A 19,639-nucleotide genomic window follows, 5' to 3' on the forward strand; every position below is an offset into this window, starting at 1 on the left:
TTAGACACCAACTACTCCAGAAAGTATAGTCTTAAAAACTAGTAGAGGCGCCATCTTGTATTATGTAGACCCATCTCACCTCGTGGTCGATCAGTCTGTCTTGCGATCGTCTCCTATGTCGTAGAGCTCCAGAATCAGCATGACCTTCCCTCATTAGTCTGCTTGATTAGACAGAATCAAAATACATAATTACTAATTATAGAACGCATGTGATTACGACCAGTTAGAGGGCTCATTAATGACTGTTAATTAGTATTTAAGCATACCTAGTTAAGGTCAGGTAAGAAGACACTGATTAGTGATTAGCATTAGACAGTGCAATAAGAGTAATGTTTTGATACCTATTTGGAAGAAATGCACGTTTCAAAGCTAATTAATAAATCAGATTTTTTCATATTTGTGGAAGAATATACTTTTGTACCTTGCCAAGCACCTTGAACAAGCAAATTATTCTAAAATCAAAACCGTAACTCCTTACGAAAAGACAACTCATAAAAGAAATTGCTTTGTTGAAAAATCAATCATCATAAACAGTTCACTCCAAAATGACAATGGAATAATATAAGATCTCACACTTCTTGAATCCTGAAATATTGTCAAATTCTTAAATACCAATAACCCTCAATTATACCCATTGTATGGGTATACTTCATTTATAGTCTGACTGTCTCTCACTAACGTCTATCTACAAATAGCTCCAATCTCTCCTCATCAAGAATTTTCAGTTCATTCCAAAGGCCATCATCTTTACCATTATCTACCTTCGAAGGAGTCGATCATTGATCCCGGATTAGATAAGGCTTCGGTTATAAATGGTAAGGAAGAGATAATCTACAAATTTAAATAATCCCCGAGTTTCTGCCAAGTTTCGGAGGGCCACGGAATGTGTAATTTTTTTAAAGAGAAACTCCTTTTGAATTTTGATTGGGAGTTACGGTGGTTCGTGTGCCAAAATATTATTTAGTGTTTATCGTATTTTTAGATTTCATAAACTGTTTGATCTGTCGTTCAAGGGTTATGGCTTCTTTACTTTTAATTTTGTTTTTTCTTGATAGTGAAGGTTGATTTCAACCTTGTAGTTTAAAAATAATAAAGGAAAATCAATCAGATGCTTCCTACAACGTGTTGTGTATTACCATTTTCAAATCAGTCTATATTTGTAAACTGGAGGAAAACCTTGACAGCGACCATACTGTCGCATTTTCCTGTTTGAAAGAAATGTTGAAATGTTTTGTTGTTATTTACTCTAGTGGTAACTAGAAATTTAATTCAAAGTAGAACGTAAAGGCCTGGTCTTATTTTACGATTTCTAAATTTCCCAAAAGTCTAATTTGGATCAGCTGAGGATAGTTTCCCACGGTAACGCCACTTTTTGGGCAAATTCCTTGGACTTTTTAAATGAAAGCTGTAAGAAGGCATTTCAAAAACCTATCAGCTAGGACTTTTATAATGGTTATATTTATTCATCATCACCCCTGACATGAAATGCTCCTCGCTGTGCATTACATTACGTAACAAATTGATAAAACATTAGCCATACATAGCGCGTTATGTTGCTTGTGCTGTAACAAGTTGCGGTGGCAATTCCCAACGTAGGAATTCCATTCACGCTTCGTAGTCTGGGAGCTAGTGATGTTGTAGGGAACATGATCAGTCGACGGTATTTTTTGTGTGTCGTAACGAAAAGGTTGAATACGGCTAATAGTTGCTGAGGATCCGCTGTCAGATTGTCTGTATTTCGATAGATTTGAGATATTTTTTTTTTGAAATAATTTCACAGATTATCAATTGTGTTATGACGTAACAACCAATGCTAAATAAAAAGATCAAGGTTAAGCAACGTTGGTTACGGTCATAAATAGATGGGCTAGTCCGACACCACAAAACTTACTTTTTCTGATGTCCCGATGTTATTTATGAATATTACTAATCAGCAAACTTACGATGTTGCATGTTCATATATGACAACAGAACTGAAGTCGGATGAAAACAAATAATAACTGTGTAACAATGCAAGGAAGTTACAGATGCAAATAGTTCCTACCGGGCAGTAATACCTGCGTATTATGAGGAGTTCTCGGATACCGGACGCTTTCAGTTGCTTGCGTGGCTTCACATACCTAAAGACCTGAAGAAAAGCTGTTTCAATACGAGTAAACTATCAAATTAAATTTGGTATCAAAGATATCGGTAGTGATTATTAGTATTGTACATGAAGTCATTTATTTAGAAAGTACTGATGTGATTTGTGTGATCATAATAAACTATTTTTTACTAAAAGATTTTATGTTTCCGTTCAGGAAATTGTTAACACTTTTTCAAAATCATCTTTTTCTTCCAAATGAGCCTTTATTTAGCTCTTTTTATGGCTCTAAGGATTCTCTGTCAAAAACTGACAAGGAACTCCATAAAATCCTTCATTAGAATTCCATTACAACACATTGACTCACACATCAAAATATCCAACTTTTCACAGCTGCAAAGATTCTCGTCACACCCCAACATAACCAAAGCCAACAGCGCGCGGTCTCCTCGCCCACAGAATCGCGCTGCACATCGTTTCAGTATTAATATTGCACGTACACTCGCAGGTGGCGCGGGCGGCCAAATTGAAAATTGCTCGCATCGGCGCGGCGTTTGGCTGCACTGTCGCAATTATACACGCTCAATCTGTATCCCGGGGTAATGAACATATCAATTGTGCTGTTGTTTTGATTTAGAACTGTTGACAGCTAAGATTTGATCTGCAGTTAAGTAAGCGAAAACAAGGGGCAAAAGCCGTAGGTAATTTACTGAAAAATAATTGGGATTCGGGTTTTGATTTGCAATTCGGTCTATATGTTTCTGTTTTCTGTTTTTCTTTTTAATAATGATTTGTTTCAAAAATATTTAACAAATACAGGGTAGGTATAGTTTTCTTTTTAACTTTTGTAGGACAATGTACGTCTATTAATTGGAAAGTACCAAATTAGAAAACAAGCTATAACTCAAACAGTTTTATTTTTGTACTATTTTATCACATATGTTAACAGAAATATATTTTTACTAAACAATTACAGAGGCCCTCATTCCGTCCACTCAAAACTTCTATTTCTCACTCCACTTTTGTCTTCGGGTGCGTTAGTAATTGCTTTCGGTTTCTCCTGTCCTAATGCTTCAGCCTCTTTGACTGTATCAGGTAGGGCATCGTTCGCAGTATCAGGAACCATGAACGTGGCTAGACCAGCTATTAGCGACGTGATACCAAATATCAAAGCTGGAAGACCATTCCAGTATGCTGCCTGGAATGTGAGATGGGAAAAATGTAAAAATCACTTTTGAAGTACTCGAGGTCTATTATTCTGAGCTTAATTGTAAGCTATACGAAAAAACTGAAGATCAAACTAAAACCAAACTTCCTATGGATTCAGTTCCATACAATTGCCAAAACAAAATAGTGATATATATACTAGCACTAGCTAAGGTTGGAACATCTAAAATGATATCCTACTGTTTCTTAATTCGGGGGCAATTGATTTCAATTAAATCTAAATTAGCTTTATTTTATCTAGCTTACCAATAAAGGCATCTGCGGCGCGGCTATGGACCCGATCCTGCCTAAAGACGAGCACAGCGCGTGCATGGAGTTCCTCGTGTACGTGGGGAACAGCTCTGACGTGTACATGTACGTCATCATAAAGAACATGGACGCCATCAACTTGCCGATCATGAACATTGTTATTGATAACCATGCTAGATCTGGAAAAAAAATGATTTTTGAGAATAGGTCCTTAAACTGACACCTGATTGAGGTGACAACTGACACTGACAGCTGCTGCGAATCAGCCCCCTGATTCTGAGCTAAGTTTAATTCGTTCTATTACAACAATTTCGTTGACTTTGTAAAAGCATGACATGTCTACATGATGATGAGGCAAGACTTGCTTCAACAACTGCTAACCTAGCTTGTTCGAGAGGAGAATAAACTTAGAACTTCAAACTGATTTATAGATATTCGATATCACTGCCAGTGAAACTTTATTCTGTGAGATAGATATATAACTAAGAGATAGTTAAGATTACAAGAGAAAATACTTACGTAACGGCAAAAAAGGTTGTCCCACACAAAACACGCCACCAATCAAGAACGTTATTATCAACGGAATCTTTCTCCTGTAGTTCATCAGAATATACATCACCATGAAGTATCCAGGAAGGTCTACCACGGATACTATAGCAAAATTCAAATATCTGTTCCCTTGAAGAGTTACCGATGCTATCGTCAAGCCGTAGTTGACGAAGGTTGAAGTTATCCACCAAATAACACATACTATGAATCTTCTGAACAGAGTTATTGATGTAAAGGTACTCTTTAATACGCTTTTGAAGCCTAAGTCGTTGTCTCCATCTGTATCACGAACCAAACCATCAAGCGTCTTCTCGTCAACTTTAATCTTGTTTGTCTTCGCCATCTTTCTAATGATAGCCGCTGCTTCATTCTTCCTGCCCTTCGTTAGCAGCCACCTGGGGCTTTCATCTAAAAGGTACAAGTAGAGGAAGAAAAGTAGAGCTGGTGCATATAGCACTCTTAGGAAGTTCCTCCAGTCCTGAACCTGCCAGGCTATCAAAGCTTGTATAACGCCTCCTATAGCATATCCTATACCACAGATCACGTAAAACGGTACGCGTTTCTTTGTTGTTACAATTTCGACATCTGAAACAGAAGGACTTTTGAATTTGCTTTTCTCAAAGGTGGTAAAAAATGTTTGTGCTTAATAAATTGTTATTATGCCATTGACATCACACTGTAAACGAGTCACTCTAGGAAGGTTGATTGAGTTTCTCAAATGTATGGAATGGACATTCTTTTTGACGAATAACGGGTCTTGGTCATGTCATTTCGATACATTTTTACATTTAGTCACCCAATTTAGAACTCACTTAATATATAGACTGGTGAACAAGAATCTCCGAAGGCAGACTCCAGGAACTCCAATACCATGTACCATGCGTAGTTAGGCGCGAAACTCTTGGCAATGCCAAGTACACCTCCAGTCATGCCTGTTAGTACTATAGCCTTTTTTCTGCCTATCCTGTGGATGATAAGAACTTATAAGCCTCAGCCCTTAAAAAGTTTAAGATATAATTTTGTAGTTAGATGTAGATAAACTTCCTTCTAGCGCTAGTGCTGAGCTATTTGAAGTTTCCAATCAGTGACTAGACCAATGCGATATGACATTGTCTAGAATATCGTCTCATGGTTTTATCACTTATTTTTTTTATTTCGGTTACAATGAATGGTAGCATTGTCACATAGCGACAAACAATTACAAGATACCAAACATGTTCACATGTAATGATAAGACTGCCAAAGTCACGGACGTGTAGCGTATAGAAAGAAGTTGTTTACAATGTCTCAGACATTATTTGTAATTTAAACAATGGTGTCTTTGATATAGTTTAGTAAGTATACAAGTATTGTTGTATTTTGTGAGTACCTATCACATTGGAATTTTCCACAAGTTTCACACAACTCCATCTAGTCACACCAGGGTTGTATTGTGAGTGCATGTTCCAATTACACCTAAACACAGAGGAAACTATTGTACTTATCCCACAAACATTAGCCGCGAGCGGGAATGGAACGCATGAACTTCAGTATAGAAATTATGATACTAGCCACTAGACCACTAGAGGTAATAATGTCAAGTGTGAAATGTAAAGGTACCTGTCAGATAGAGGACCCACAAAAAGTAGGCCAAACATGTAAGCAACGCTGCGAATGGTCCCCACTAGAGTCCTCTTCCAGTCTTGACACGCTAAATCAAACTGAACACAATAGACAATTAATTTCTTGGCTTAGGTCATAAAGATGGTAATGAATACTTTAATTGGACATGAATGAAAATGTTATGAATTAATTAGTGTTTATCTTGATGTATTTGTGTTATTTAATATTAGTGAACTCAAAGTTAAGACGTGACTGCATGAAATGATCCTCTGTGTGTTGTCTGAACAGTTTTCTTTCTTAGAAGTCCTAGTACTGACGGGAGAGACACCGCTATCATAGTGTAGTGCGTGGTTAAAGCTAAAGTTGTGTGCTGTGCTGCGGTTGTGGCGATAGTGAGACGGAGAGGCCGACGCACTTTACACGTCAGCTTCCGAAAAGCGAAAGGAATAAGTCAGCCATTTCTCTCCGAGGATGCCCCGCCGCCGCGCCGTCGGTATGATGAATCATTATAGTAGTCAGTAAGAGTCTGACACTACCCCCTTTCTCCTCCGAGGAGTCCATGAGGATTTACCGGCCAAAGCAATAATAACAGGTGACATCTACCAGGTCCGATATAAGAATATCTTTAAGAAAAAATACTACCTGTCATAAACGAGACAGGTAGTTGACCTCAAGATAACTGCATACTTAAAAGCAACACAAAAGTATTACCACATCATACCAGGCACTAGACAGTAGTGGCAGTGACAGTAGAATGTCATGGCCTCGTCAATGACCTTCGCAAGCGTTTTAACTTAAAATTGTATTTTTATTTGCCGATGAATGCTTTAAGATACATATAAAAGGTTTTCCGCCAGGTAAAATTAATGCAGATGTGGAAGAAAGTGACCCACCGACCCACACTACTGGCGGGTGGAAGCCCGCGGTCGGTGTATGAAGAGTTGCAACGCATTTCAGTACACCGGCACAAACACGCGGATGACGTAGCACGGCGGTTCAGGTTTAGTCAGTAGAAGACAAGACACTACCCATTTCGTCCCCCGAGGGAGGGGATGTCCATAAAGATTTCAAGTCGACTTCCACCTTACAAAGTTGTGGAAGAGAGATGCCGCTCTACGCCATGTATTGTGCTGTCACGCTTTCACAACCACAAGAACATTACTTTAAGACGTGATGGTAAACTCTCTGGTCCATCGCTTCCGTGGTATATTTATTAATTTACTTTTGTTTTAGTGACGTCTTATTTTAAAACTGAGTTTTGAGGATTGTATGATTGTCTACTTTTAAAATTACGATAACAAAGGAGTATGATATTGTAGGAGTACAAGTAAATATATACTAACTTCTGCCATAAAACTGTCTTCTTTCTCATACACCCACTCAGTGCACCTCGTACCGTTGATAGACCCGCACTTGTTGATAGCAAACGTTTCATCTTTACACCTGAAATGACAAAATGTACGAAAACTATGTCACACTAATTACTAAAATATATTACATGATAACTGAAAAATTATGACAGAAAATAAAAAAAGTAAGCAAAGGTTATTTCTTAGGGATCTTCTTTTTCATTTTCTATAGACTATTTGTTGGGAACCCTCACCTGCTAGTCCGACCCCCACTTGACCAGTTTAATAAAATATGGCCGGAACAACGTAATTGTAATAAATATATAATTTATTGCTATTTGAAAAAAAACGTTTATGTATATGATTTAAATAGTAATTCGGTTGGTACGGAAGTAACAACTACATTATAGATAATACATAAATAATAATTTTAGTGAATACACGTGAAAATAGTAACTTGTTCTAAAGATAACAACTACGTTATTATAGAAAATAGTTAGTGCTAACCACATAATGCATAATTTGCTTGATTGCGTTAACAGTAATTAAACATTTAATTAACAATTCCATTGATGACTATAGCACGCGGTGAAAACAAAAGAAAATCCAAATTATGTAACTAATTGAGATTGGCTAATGTTAATTTATAAAAATACCTATTCACTTTTAAATTGAAACTATTACATTTATAGTTAAAAACCAGCACTATTATTGTTATTAAATTCCGATAATACCGATAATTGGGTCACCCAATATTACAATCGGTACATACATAAATAAACAAAGAAAAGAGCCATCACAATAGCTAATATAAATATATGATAAAGTTCAGTACTTACCTATATTCAACATGTTCGGCCGCAAAAATGTAATTAGCGCAAAAGGCAGCATTCGATGCATAGGCCAAGCCGATGAGCAATATTAGTTTAGAATGGTACCGCCCAAACATACCAAACTGTTTCAACACATCGTCCAAATGAGTCCTCGCCACTTTTTCCTCTGACGTCATGATGATCTTTTATTTAACAAATTTAATTATAAAAATAAAAAATAATTTTCTTATTAAATCTTTGTTTTGAAAAGTTATTATTATTTTTTCAATTTCATAATGGCTTTCTATTATTAACTGATACACGACACTATTTTATTTCGATTTCAATTTAAATGAACATTTTATTCAACACAAAAACACTTCAAACGTAAAATACACAAATAAGGCGTCCTTTTCACAGCGACGCGACGCGACTAAGTCTCAATAATGAATGTAAATCTCAATTTGTAGGGCAAGGTACGGATCGGAGAACGAACAAACGCATTGTTACACGATTGTCAATAACGACTACCATTCACAGCCCGACTGTAATCGCACATCCGCTCATACGGGAGCGGAGGCGACAAAATTGTCGTGATATTTTTGCGACGGCTGTAAGACAATTGCACTACTATTTTTAGACGAGGATAGAGGTGACTTGCTTTTACGATTATTTTATCGCCTTGTCGTGGACCGTTTTATTTTAAACTTGAATGAACGTGACTTTTTCAATGTTGATTAAAAACTATTACTATATTGTGTGGTTAAACTGTTGATACTTAAATAGAAGCAACTTTGCTTTTTACAAAAAAATGATAAGGATTGATTAGAGACTTTATCGGTTTGTCACTACAGGTGCTACGTGCATTCAAATCTTATAACTCCATGTCATAAACTTTATATTGCTCTGCACATAGCACATATAAACTAAATTAGGCTATTACATTTTAAATTATCTACAAACAGCTCTATCTGAGTGTAAATGAGTTTTTTCGAATTTTGAAAACGGGTCCGAATAAGCTATTTTTTTTAATATCTTATCATCAGAAATGAATGCTCATAATATTGTATTCAAATGTGTTTTAAAGAGTTTCCTAACCAAAGTGTAACAACGGAACCCAATTATTGAGTCAACGCTTTCTGTCTGACCGTCTGCCACCAGGTTGTATCTTAAGAATCGTGAGAGGTAGACAGTTTAAATTATCATAGATTATGTATTTTTGTTTATCATTACTAACAATAGTAAATATCTTACTATTCTTCATAAAAACCTTCGTTCGCTCGACTCACTTTTTTTTGTAAGAGCGTATTACAAAAATAACGAATTTGTTTTCCTAAAAAAGCACTTTAAACAAGTTATTTTTTCATTTAAATACAAACAAAAGATAATATGAACAATAAACCTCAGTAATAAATGATAATGGAAAGACTTAAAGAACTTTATTCCTTACTACTACTGCATTAAATTACCCGGTTGTAAAATGAAAACAAAGCGACTGAAATTATATAAAGAAAAATATTTTTGATTGTTTGTAGTACCATCACCTCTTAAAGTAATAAGGCTTTTTATACGTACTGTATATTACATACAGTATATATTAAAAAAAAAATACAAATAAAATACTGTCTGGTAAATTGAGGCGTAATGAAACCTTGCAATTATAAATGCGGACAACATCACATACATTGTTCTGAACCCAAAGTAAGTTGCTAAAGCACTTGTGTTATGGAATTCAGATACAACAAAGGTACCACATACACCCAGACCCGAGACAATGTAGAAATGTGAATTTTTACATTGACCCGACCGGGGATCGAACCCGGGACCTCAGAGCTAGCGACACCTTGAAACCGGTGCGTACGCCACTCGACCACGGAGGTCGTCTCTGTCGTAAAATGGTAGATACACATTAACTAGGTATATCGACACAGGAAACTAATAAATTATAACAATAAATAGGTAACTACCTTAAATAAAGTTTTTTTCATTTACTTAATGGTTTCACCTAAAATTTCGTTTTGTCAGTTTGGGGAAAATTCTCAAAATTCAGGGTGTTTACATAATTGCTATACCAAAGAAATATATTCTGATGATATAACATCAGAAGACCTCCATTTTCTTCAATAAACATTACATTTATTTCTTTTTTGAGCTCGTGGCTAAGCTACAACTGCACAGTTATAGATCCCGGAGGTCAGATAGGCAGTCGCTCCTTGTAAAACACTTACTTAGCTGCATCTTGTTAGACTGGTGACTGACGCCAACGGAGTTGGGGAAAGGCTAGGTTTTTCTTAAATGGCTCCCGCAGTAAGGAATTTAATCCTTGTGTCTCGGGGGGGTTTTACAAACAAACAAATCACTTACACGAAGACACCAGGACTCAGAACAAGCAAATTTGGATCATACAAATGCTTGTCCTACGCGGGGATCGAACCCGCGACACGTCGCACACAATGGGTTTGTAGTGGTGACCTCAACCACTCTTCTATCCGTGCAGTCGTTGATAATCAAGTAGGGATTATTCAGGCTCTTTCGAAACGTTAATATAGCTAGTTTCGTGATACTAAAATGTTATTGTTGTGGGGAAGAAGACAAAATCCATAAGTTACTCTTAAAACAATCGTGTACATGATTATAGTACGAATGGAATAACAGAAAAGGCCAAACAGGAGACAGGAACAGAAAATGCAATCATTGACTGAAGAAAAAACAAAATGTAAATAAGGATATCCGTACATTTTATTGACATAAACGCTGTCGAAAAATGCGCAAAAAATATATAACAAAGAAAATGAAGATTTTCTGAAAATACAAAAAACGTTTTACATACTGGCAATATGTTATCCGGAACAAATATTTTGTTTAAACATTGTTTGAAATCTACTGTACAATTGTTATTGTATGTGTTTTGCCAAAGATATCTCGAAAACGCCATGAATTGTACATTTATCTATGCTTTATACCATCTCGATGTATAATACAATTGTTTGTTTTCCAAAATAAAATAAAAATGATATTCAAATTAGGTATGATTAATAATGCAAGTAGTAAAGAAGTTATAAAATAAAATTTATTATTTTTATTACGATATTTTCACGTGTTTTCAATAAAATAACGTACTCGTATCACATGTCTGTTTAAGTACAACACTATCTAAATGTCTTAAGTTGTGTATTGAAGGATTTGAAAATCGAACGATCATTTTATTTCTTTTTTATTACCTAATTGCCTTTACAAATTGCATAGCGACAAACATGGCCAGTACATTGCTGCACTCGATAATGATACAGCTAATCGCAATTAAAACGTATAATAAATGAAGATTTCTAAAGGAAGTTCAAAAAATTAATATTATATAATTGAATTGAGTTAAAAATAATCTTACTCTTTTTCTTTCGAAGTAAATTTGTTGAGGTTGTGTTGCTTTGCTGAGGACCTCCTATGGCCACCTTCCAGTATCAGATCAGCCCCATGTCATTATAGTTTTGCATTTTTGCACAAACCAGAAAAAAGTTGTAAAGCAAATTGGTCACCTATCAAACTTACTAAAAACTTTGCCTAAAATTTTGATCTATTTGCTTAAAAACTCGAGTTAAACCACGGATGGTATTCCCATACCCTGAATGGTATAAGAATACCATCACATTTTTTTGTTATAGCGGAAATACGAGCTTTTTATGTATTTTACTTCGAGCTATCAAGGTTCTTGAAATACTTGGTGATAGACGAACAGACTGCGTTGCGTTAGTACCTAATAGTGTACTATTCACCCTTGAGCTACGGAACTATAAAAAAGGTTATTATAGAAAACAAAGTATATTAGTATACTCTTCCCAAGACGTAGCCAAGTAGTAGTTAAGATACTCTTCTCCGAGATTATTAAAATCCAGGGCTTATAGAAATTATATCAGAATTCAGTACACGAACGAACATCAACAGAATTAAAAGTAATACATTATTTTTCTCATATTCTTGATATCTCTCTGAACCTAATAAACTTAATTGACAAGAAGTAAACATATTGGGCTATCAGTCATACAAATAGTAATTCAATTAGGAAAGTACTTCTATACAATATTATTAGGCTTCAGACAGACAAAACGAATTATTATTAATTGTAATCTAACAGAATATCAACACTCGTATTAAACGGTTATGTGAAAGTAAGTTGTGAAACCACGAAAGTCAGTGCACTAGGCTGTATCTTATGAACCATGAGAGACAATTGAAATTTTCAGTAATGTGCTGTAGTCGTTATAACTATTTCTTTTAGGACAATTATTTTTCTACGGCCTAATTGTACGGAACTAAACAATATAGCCTGTTGACTCACAGACGGACAGACAGCGGAGTCCTAGGAATAGGGTTCCCTTTTTATGGGTATGAAACGACAAAAAACAACCACCAGTTGAGTGATTGTTTTAATCTGTTCTCTTAATCAAAATGCTTTTTACAGAAGATTCTTAACGCCACAAAAGCACAAAAACCTTCAAGACTGAATCATTGAGACAGAAAAAAACATGATTGCTTTCATAAAATTGTTATATTAACCCTGGACATTGTATGTCCAGGTATACAATGTCCTTGTATTGTACAATGTCATTGTACGCCCTACGGGAGTTCAAATACATCAAAACTGAAAATAATCGTTATCTCAAAATGTGTGACGAAACCCTTACGTCTGTTAAATGATACATGTTCCGTATGTTTATTATTTCAGCAGACGCCTAAAGGCATTCCCCAAGCATGACAAATTTGTATCGTGTCGAATTCCATCAACAAAACTGTGAAAATAAATTGTTTATGTTTATATTCAATTGTTTTTGGTAGTACTTATTCCATTAGGGTTGATAGTTGCGAAGAAAATCAAGAAATGTGGTACAATCAGTTACGAAAGTTGTATAACGCAAACAATAATAATGACTTACAAAGTGCAAGTGAATTCATGTTAGTACACCGGGTTACTTTTGAACTACCAGCCATTTTTTTTTCAAATTATTCTAATCGATAATTAGGTCGATCTACGCGAAAAAACTGCTGTCACCTGTTTCGACTGTTTTTTTAGTTTATCCTAAATTAAAATACCAAACGCACATGTGTAGTGTTTTAAAATCTAATCTTTGTGGCTTCTCTATATTCTGAGGTAGTATGTTACTCAGTAAACAAGGTGCCTACTAAATTTAAATCCGTGAAGGTGAAAAATTATCCATACTCTTTTAAATGGTATTCAAAGCCAAGACAAACCAATGCCTTGAACAAATCAGACATTCATATTTATACAGCATACTCCATTTTTCTCAACAACGAGACGTTTAGTTAAGTAATTAATCATAAATAGTCAAAGAGTTCATTTTTCAGTTGTGGTTTAACGGCGCCTCTCTTCCATAACAGAAATAAAATTAATTTAAAACATGTCAGTTTACCCTTAAATAATCAACACCAAGAACAAATACAGCACCTTATTTAACCCTATCTACCATTCAGCTGAAGTATTTACAGAAATTCTCTCAGATTGGTTCTAGAATTCGGTGCGAAACGGGAACGTCTGTAGGCATTCTTAATAATGCAAACGGTAGCGTAGTCGCAAACAATCTCGCTCGCTTAAAGCAAAGCATTGAAATTTCTTATCCCTTTTAAGTGCGCCTTCTCCGGTACCGAGAGAAGCGACAGGCGACACAAGTGATATTTTTACCAACGTAATTTAGGAATTTGGGAACTGGATGGGAATAAAAAAGGTTAGATGCAAGGTGTAATTTTTCTTCAGCCTCTTTGCACGGAACCCTCAAGGTCGCGAGTCAAAACCTTGAGGAAAAATCAATAAGCAATACAAAAATTGGTCATTGATCACTCCAAGTCCGCAGCAAATTTTGACCAGACAGATTTTACGGTTCCTGAGATACAGCGTTGTCAAGGACGAACGGACAGAAAGTGTAACCTTAGTAAAAGTTTTCCACTTAACCCTTTTGGATACACAACCCTAAAAAGTCACGTGTGTTCGATTAGATAAGGTATACGACACAGTGTGAACGACTACTGACGCAAAACAAAGAGACCTCATTAAAATAATAATAAAATCAGGCGATAAGTTACCGATTGTTAGGCAAAGGCAGCTTCCTATACAGAGACGGATTGAATATTAACAACCAGAAATCTTCTCTCGGTGTTATTTATTCTACCTGATACTTGACTTAGCAATTAATTGGGAATTATTGTAAATATAGATTACAAAATACGGGTAACCAATTGGACCTACAATCCTACGCACTTCAAAAATACTTTCACACACAATACAGCACTCAGTCAAAAATAAAGCACTGAGATCCAACCCACTCATAAAAACACATGAATACAAAACCGCGAACGTCCCACAAAAATGACTCCCAAAGCGTATTTTTAAACGAAATATATCTTTGATTGTGATAAAAGTAGAGATAAAATCCAGTATTCAAATCCTAAGCGTATCATGAAAGGCTTTCATGTCGAGAGCATAAACAAAGGTGATTCAAAGGGTTTTGCAGGATCAAGTAACGAGAGATTCCGGGAAAGGGTAGGAATGCTATTGGATTCTTCGAAATTATTTCTTTATGAAACGTTTCATAAAGTACTCCTGTAGCTTGGTGGATAGCGAAAATAAAGAAACTGATTTCATTCTCTTTGATGAATAGTTTTTATGTCGTGGTGTATGTGACTGAAAATTTAGTATTTTCAGTTCGTAGGGAAATCAATAATTATATGCTGTAGAAATAAAACACCTGCAATACTTAAATTTTAAATAACCAATTGGTCTGTGATGCGTATCATTGCTACCTGATATAGATACAATTGAACGAAATTGTCTCGTTGTGGAAGCAGGACGGTTATGTGTCGTCTTACTTACACAACGTTGTTGGATATGCTATAAAACTTTTTGGTAAAAGGGCTGAAACATTAGTAAAACCATATTAAATTAAAAATGATCTACCCTATAATATTAATAATTGAAATTACTTAGTATGATATACAAGTCATAGGGACATAGGGACATAGTATATAAAATACCTGAAACAGAAGACACAAATACAAATCATGAACAATTATATATTATGCTATGTATATAGGATAGTAATAATACCTCAATTCAAGTAAATGTCACAAAATCTGTTAGTGCATTCAGCAAAAACGGTTCAAAATGTAACCTACCCTAAACATTACACTCCTTTTTGTCCAGTAGTCAGATATAGCCAGTTTCCTTACACCCCGCTCTCCTCCTATCACACGCACGGCTCGCGACATAAGTGCGTAGTAATGGAACTTTGTTTGTCTGTCAACGACATTCGCCAAGTCTCGCGCACAACCATTTTGTTATAAACGGGTATAGGATGACGATTTATTTAATAGCCCGTCATAGTGTACTTGACGTTTTCTTGTTACAACATACGAACAAAAAATAGGTCGGTGGATCAGTAAGGAGTCCATTTGGAACTCGTGGTTCAGTGAAATTTCTACAAGTTTTTTTTATGACTCCCGTACTATGGAATTTAATCCTCGTGTTACGGGTGTTTCACAAACATCCAAGTCACATGCACAAAGACAAAAAATGCTTGTTGTAAGCGGGGATCAAACCCACGACACGTGGTGATCAGTGAGTTTGGCGTAGTTACCTTGATTAGTCGGCTATCAGTGCAGTGTATTTGTGGTTTTTACCTACGGCTGGTAGTGAAGGTCAAAACACAGTCACTGTGTATTTAAATTGTTCATCAACCATTAAACCATATGAACAAACTCATATTATTCCAAACTCAACATTCCATTTCCACAGTTTTTCTTAGAATCAAAAGGAAACAGAGAACTTGTTTTATAAACTTAAAACATCTATACATATAATAAAATTGTAGAAAAGTGAAAACTGTACATTGAATATTTAAAAAAAATAATAATTGCAGGGTGGTCTACGAACGATTCTGATGCCGAAAATATGATTATTAGAATTTTTGTCTGTTTGTCTGTTTGTCTGTTTGTCTGTATGTATGTCCGGAAAGATCTCGGAAAGTACTGGATAGATTTGATTCATATTTTCAGAGAATATCAACAAGAGGTCCGGTCAACATACTTTTTACTTATTATCTCGCTTTTCGTTACAGGGGGTGAGCAGGTGCCTTTTATATCTATACACAAATATCAAATTATCTCATAAACTACTGAATATATTTCGTTCAAATTTTGCATGAACCTTATCGTACACATGATACAACAAATATACAAAAACCATAACGCTACTATGCAGGGGGCATGAGCAGTAAAGTTTTAAATTTTTGGACTCACCCGTAACATCGTGTAATACAATTATGAGGTGTATTTTCACCCCATTGAGTAGTAGGCAGCACGGTCATTAATTTACACAAAAAAATATCACGCTATTTATCTTAAGACTTTTGGCAGAGCAATAATAGGATTTTTCGAAAGTAAATCATTTTCACAAAATTAGTCATTTTATTCTCTTTCAAGTCTGATATAGGCCTACCGCGACTATTTCGCAAGTAAAATAAAAGAAACATAAACTAATACGTTTTTTTTATGCAATTGTTACCGTAATCAGTACATTCTTGAAAGAAAGGAACTTAAATTCTTTTTATTTTTATTGATGTACTAAAATTACTCAAGTTCAAATGTGGAATGCCGTAATATGAACATTCGTAGTGACACTCAACCCAAAGTTGCATGTAGTTCACATTGATCTCATCTATAATTATGCATAACAAAAAAATACTGAACGACACAGTTAATTATTTATTACCTTGGCTCATCTGCAACAACTAGCAACAATTTTTTTTTCTTAAGTTTGCAACATTACATAGGCCAAAAGTATTTCGGATAAAAAAGCCCAGAAAACTTGCATAAAAACTGCATAATAGGTATGCAATGTGAAAGATCTATAAGACCAAAGCTATCAATGAATAGACATTATGTATCTATTGATAGAATAATGTCTACTGATACCTGGGATTTTTCAATATTTTAACGATTTGATCGGTCTACATCCGCCATTATAGAGACCGCACACGTGGTCCTTCCAAAATTCCTTTAACAATTTATTGTATTCTCTACATATTTAAAATTTTCTTCTTTCGTAGCCTGGTAAAAACAGGGGAAGGAACGAGACTGAATAAGTCTCTGAGATCCCTAAGCCGACGAGGATTAGGAACATATTTTTGGAAATTTCCCCAATAAGGCTGATAATAGCGTGTAGCTATCAGCACTTACATCCGTCATACAATGTCTTCAAAATTCATTTTGGCTGTCGGTATCGACAGCGTAACCTCATAACCAACCTCATGTAGTCTTATTTAAGTTCCATTTATGCAGTAGGGATGACGATAGGTATTTTACTTCAATGATCGTCAGGTATGTTAACGAATAAAATACGTAATTTTTCTTTGTAAATTGGTACAGTAAATAGAACTCATGCACATGAAGTCACTTTTATGTTCATATTTTGCTTTGTTGTAACATCACAAATTACACATATCCTATACTTTAGATTTTTGTCATTGTCAATTTAAAAAAAAGGGGTGTCTGATAGTTTTTTTTTATTATCACGCTATTTATTTATCAGCAATTTAAAGGCAAATCATGATCAAAACACCAAAGGGCCAAGATACGTTTACCAACTTTTTTATTTTGGAAATATTCCAAATGTTTGTGAGGAGGATCAGTTTTAATATTAAGAGGACAATCAAACATAACGTGTTTCAGGAAACCGTTTATCTGGGTGCAATTTTGCCAAATCTTATATCTTATGACACTATGTAAAATCTACAGTTACCGAGCCCGACTCTCACTTCACCAGCTCCGTCCACAAAAATAATTTGACATCTTCTTTATATCGTCAAAAAACACCGTGTGTGAAAATAACAACTGTCTGGCTATCACTGTTCCTGAGAAACAGCCAGGTGACAGACAGACAAACGGACACCGGGGCCTCAGTAATATGGTTCTGGTTACCTCTTTGGTTACAGTACGATGATAGTATTATGATACCTCATAATCACTGTCATAATCCGTCTAGCAATTTCAGGTGTAGGCCGGCCCAAGGACAGACGTGCTCGAAAATCATAACCCACCCAATTAGTAAATGGAAAATTTCGAAAGTAAAACATTTTTAGCAGAAGTGCTAAGACTGAGTTATACCTTCTGTTATTTTTCCTACTTGCACTCCCCCCCTCCCATTTTTAAACGGCTCGATTTGTCAAAGGGGTGAATTTCCCGGACCCAAAAATTGCGTGGCATCGATGAAATCGGTACTAAAAAGCATTGTTATAATGTTCTAACATTTTTTTTTAGGTAGATGACATAAAAATCTATCTGTAGCACTAAATATTTTATTAATATAATTAATAGGTTTTCCAAAAAAAAAAGTTAAACCACATAATCTTTCATCGCCGTGTTTGTCCACGACTCACCTTGATGTATTAAAGTCATCATTGATCAAAAATGTATCGTTATTTATATTAAAACTTAGTTCTATTTGGTTCGTGAATAGTTAGAGTATTGACTCGGAATACATTTATTCAAATATTTACACAATACAACGTATGGTTAATAAAAAACCATTTGTCCCAGAACTACCTTTCATCGCCATGTCCTAAACATATTTGAGAATATTGCATATTCTAACGTTTTGCGTCGCTCCCGTTTTGCGTTAAACGTTGCATATAAGTAACGTCGAAAGGCTAGACAAGGAACGACGTGTGTACGTGCCTGCGTTTTCGAGCTATAATTAAAAGTATTCAATTTTTTTGGTACTGGACATTTTTTCTTTCATCGCCGTGGATAGGTCTAACTTCTATTTCAATAAGTTTTTAATCTCGATTGAGCATTCAATACAATGCCATTTATATTTAGCTTATTTGTAAAGTGTTCATTACTGTGAATTATTACCAGTTTTTTAGTAAATTGAATTATACCTCTTGATTTTCATCGCCGTGCTCTCATTTCCGTGGTTTCCGTGGACAAAATTTGCTATGGCAATGAAAAAAAATACACGGGAATGAAAAAAATATCATCGCCGTGCCTTGTAAAACAGTTTCCTTTCATTGCCGTGGCCACGTGTTTCATTTCCGTGACTTATGTTTGTTTCGCCACTAGACAGGAATGTATCTATTTATAGTTATATTATTAAAATAATATCATGTGTGACTGGATTTTTACACATTATATTCTATTATTATTGCGTATAAATTAATAGTATTTATTTTTGTTTCAATGATTAACTTTATCATTTAAATATTCTTGTACACTATAATAACATTTCATTGCCATGGACGCCTGTTTCATTGCCGTGCATGCATGTTTCATCGCCGTGGCACGGAATTTTCAATCTTGTATATCTCGTTAGTTTTTTAAGCTATCTGCTAGATATTAAGCAAAACTGCATATCTGATTGAAAACTTGAGAAAACACTATTTTTTATTGTTCTAAAGTTGAAGAATAAAAAATCCACGGAAATGAAGATTTTTTTGGACCTGTTGAAATTCACCCAAAGATGTCTAAACGAACACTCGCACATAATTCAGATTTAAATTAGAATAGTTCAATTCGTTCGGAAGCTATGATGTCACAGACAGACAGGCAGGCAGATACATATGTCAAAGTTATAAACCCCTCTTTTGGGATTAAATAAGAGAAAGTCATTAAAACAGCTGCGAAATATTTGACACCAGAATAGTATCGTAAACGATGAAATGTGTTTGATTCAAACATTTAATAGTTTTTGGCCGCTCAAGATTCCT

General features: G+C 35.2%; 1 protein-coding gene across 1 annotated transcript; it reads right to left on the reverse strand.

The window, feature by feature from the left end:
- Positions 1-2,981: 2,981 nt before the first annotated feature.
- On the reverse strand, positions 2,982-8,622 carry LOC113506774 (solute carrier family 22 member 3-like). Its single transcript, XM_026889610.1, has 7 exons — positions 7,899-8,622; positions 7,054-7,153; positions 5,708-5,808; positions 4,921-5,072; positions 4,079-4,693; positions 3,557-3,738; positions 2,982-3,281 (listed from the first exon to the last, which is right to left on the reverse strand). Exons 1-7 carry the CDS (start codon positions 8,066-8,068, stop codon positions 3,066-3,068), a joined length of 1,536 nt encoding a protein of 511 aa, XP_026745411.1. The 5' UTR covers positions 8,069-8,622; the 3' UTR covers positions 2,982-3,065.
- Positions 8,623-19,639: the final 11,017 nt, after the last annotated feature.

The sequence above is a fragment of the Trichoplusia ni genome, chromosome 2, assembly GCF_003590095.1.
Source record: "Trichoplusia ni isolate ovarian cell line Hi5 chromosome 2, tn1, whole genome shotgun sequence".
Classification (NCBI taxonomy): Eukaryota; Metazoa; Arthropoda; class Insecta; order Lepidoptera; family Noctuidae; genus Trichoplusia; species Trichoplusia ni.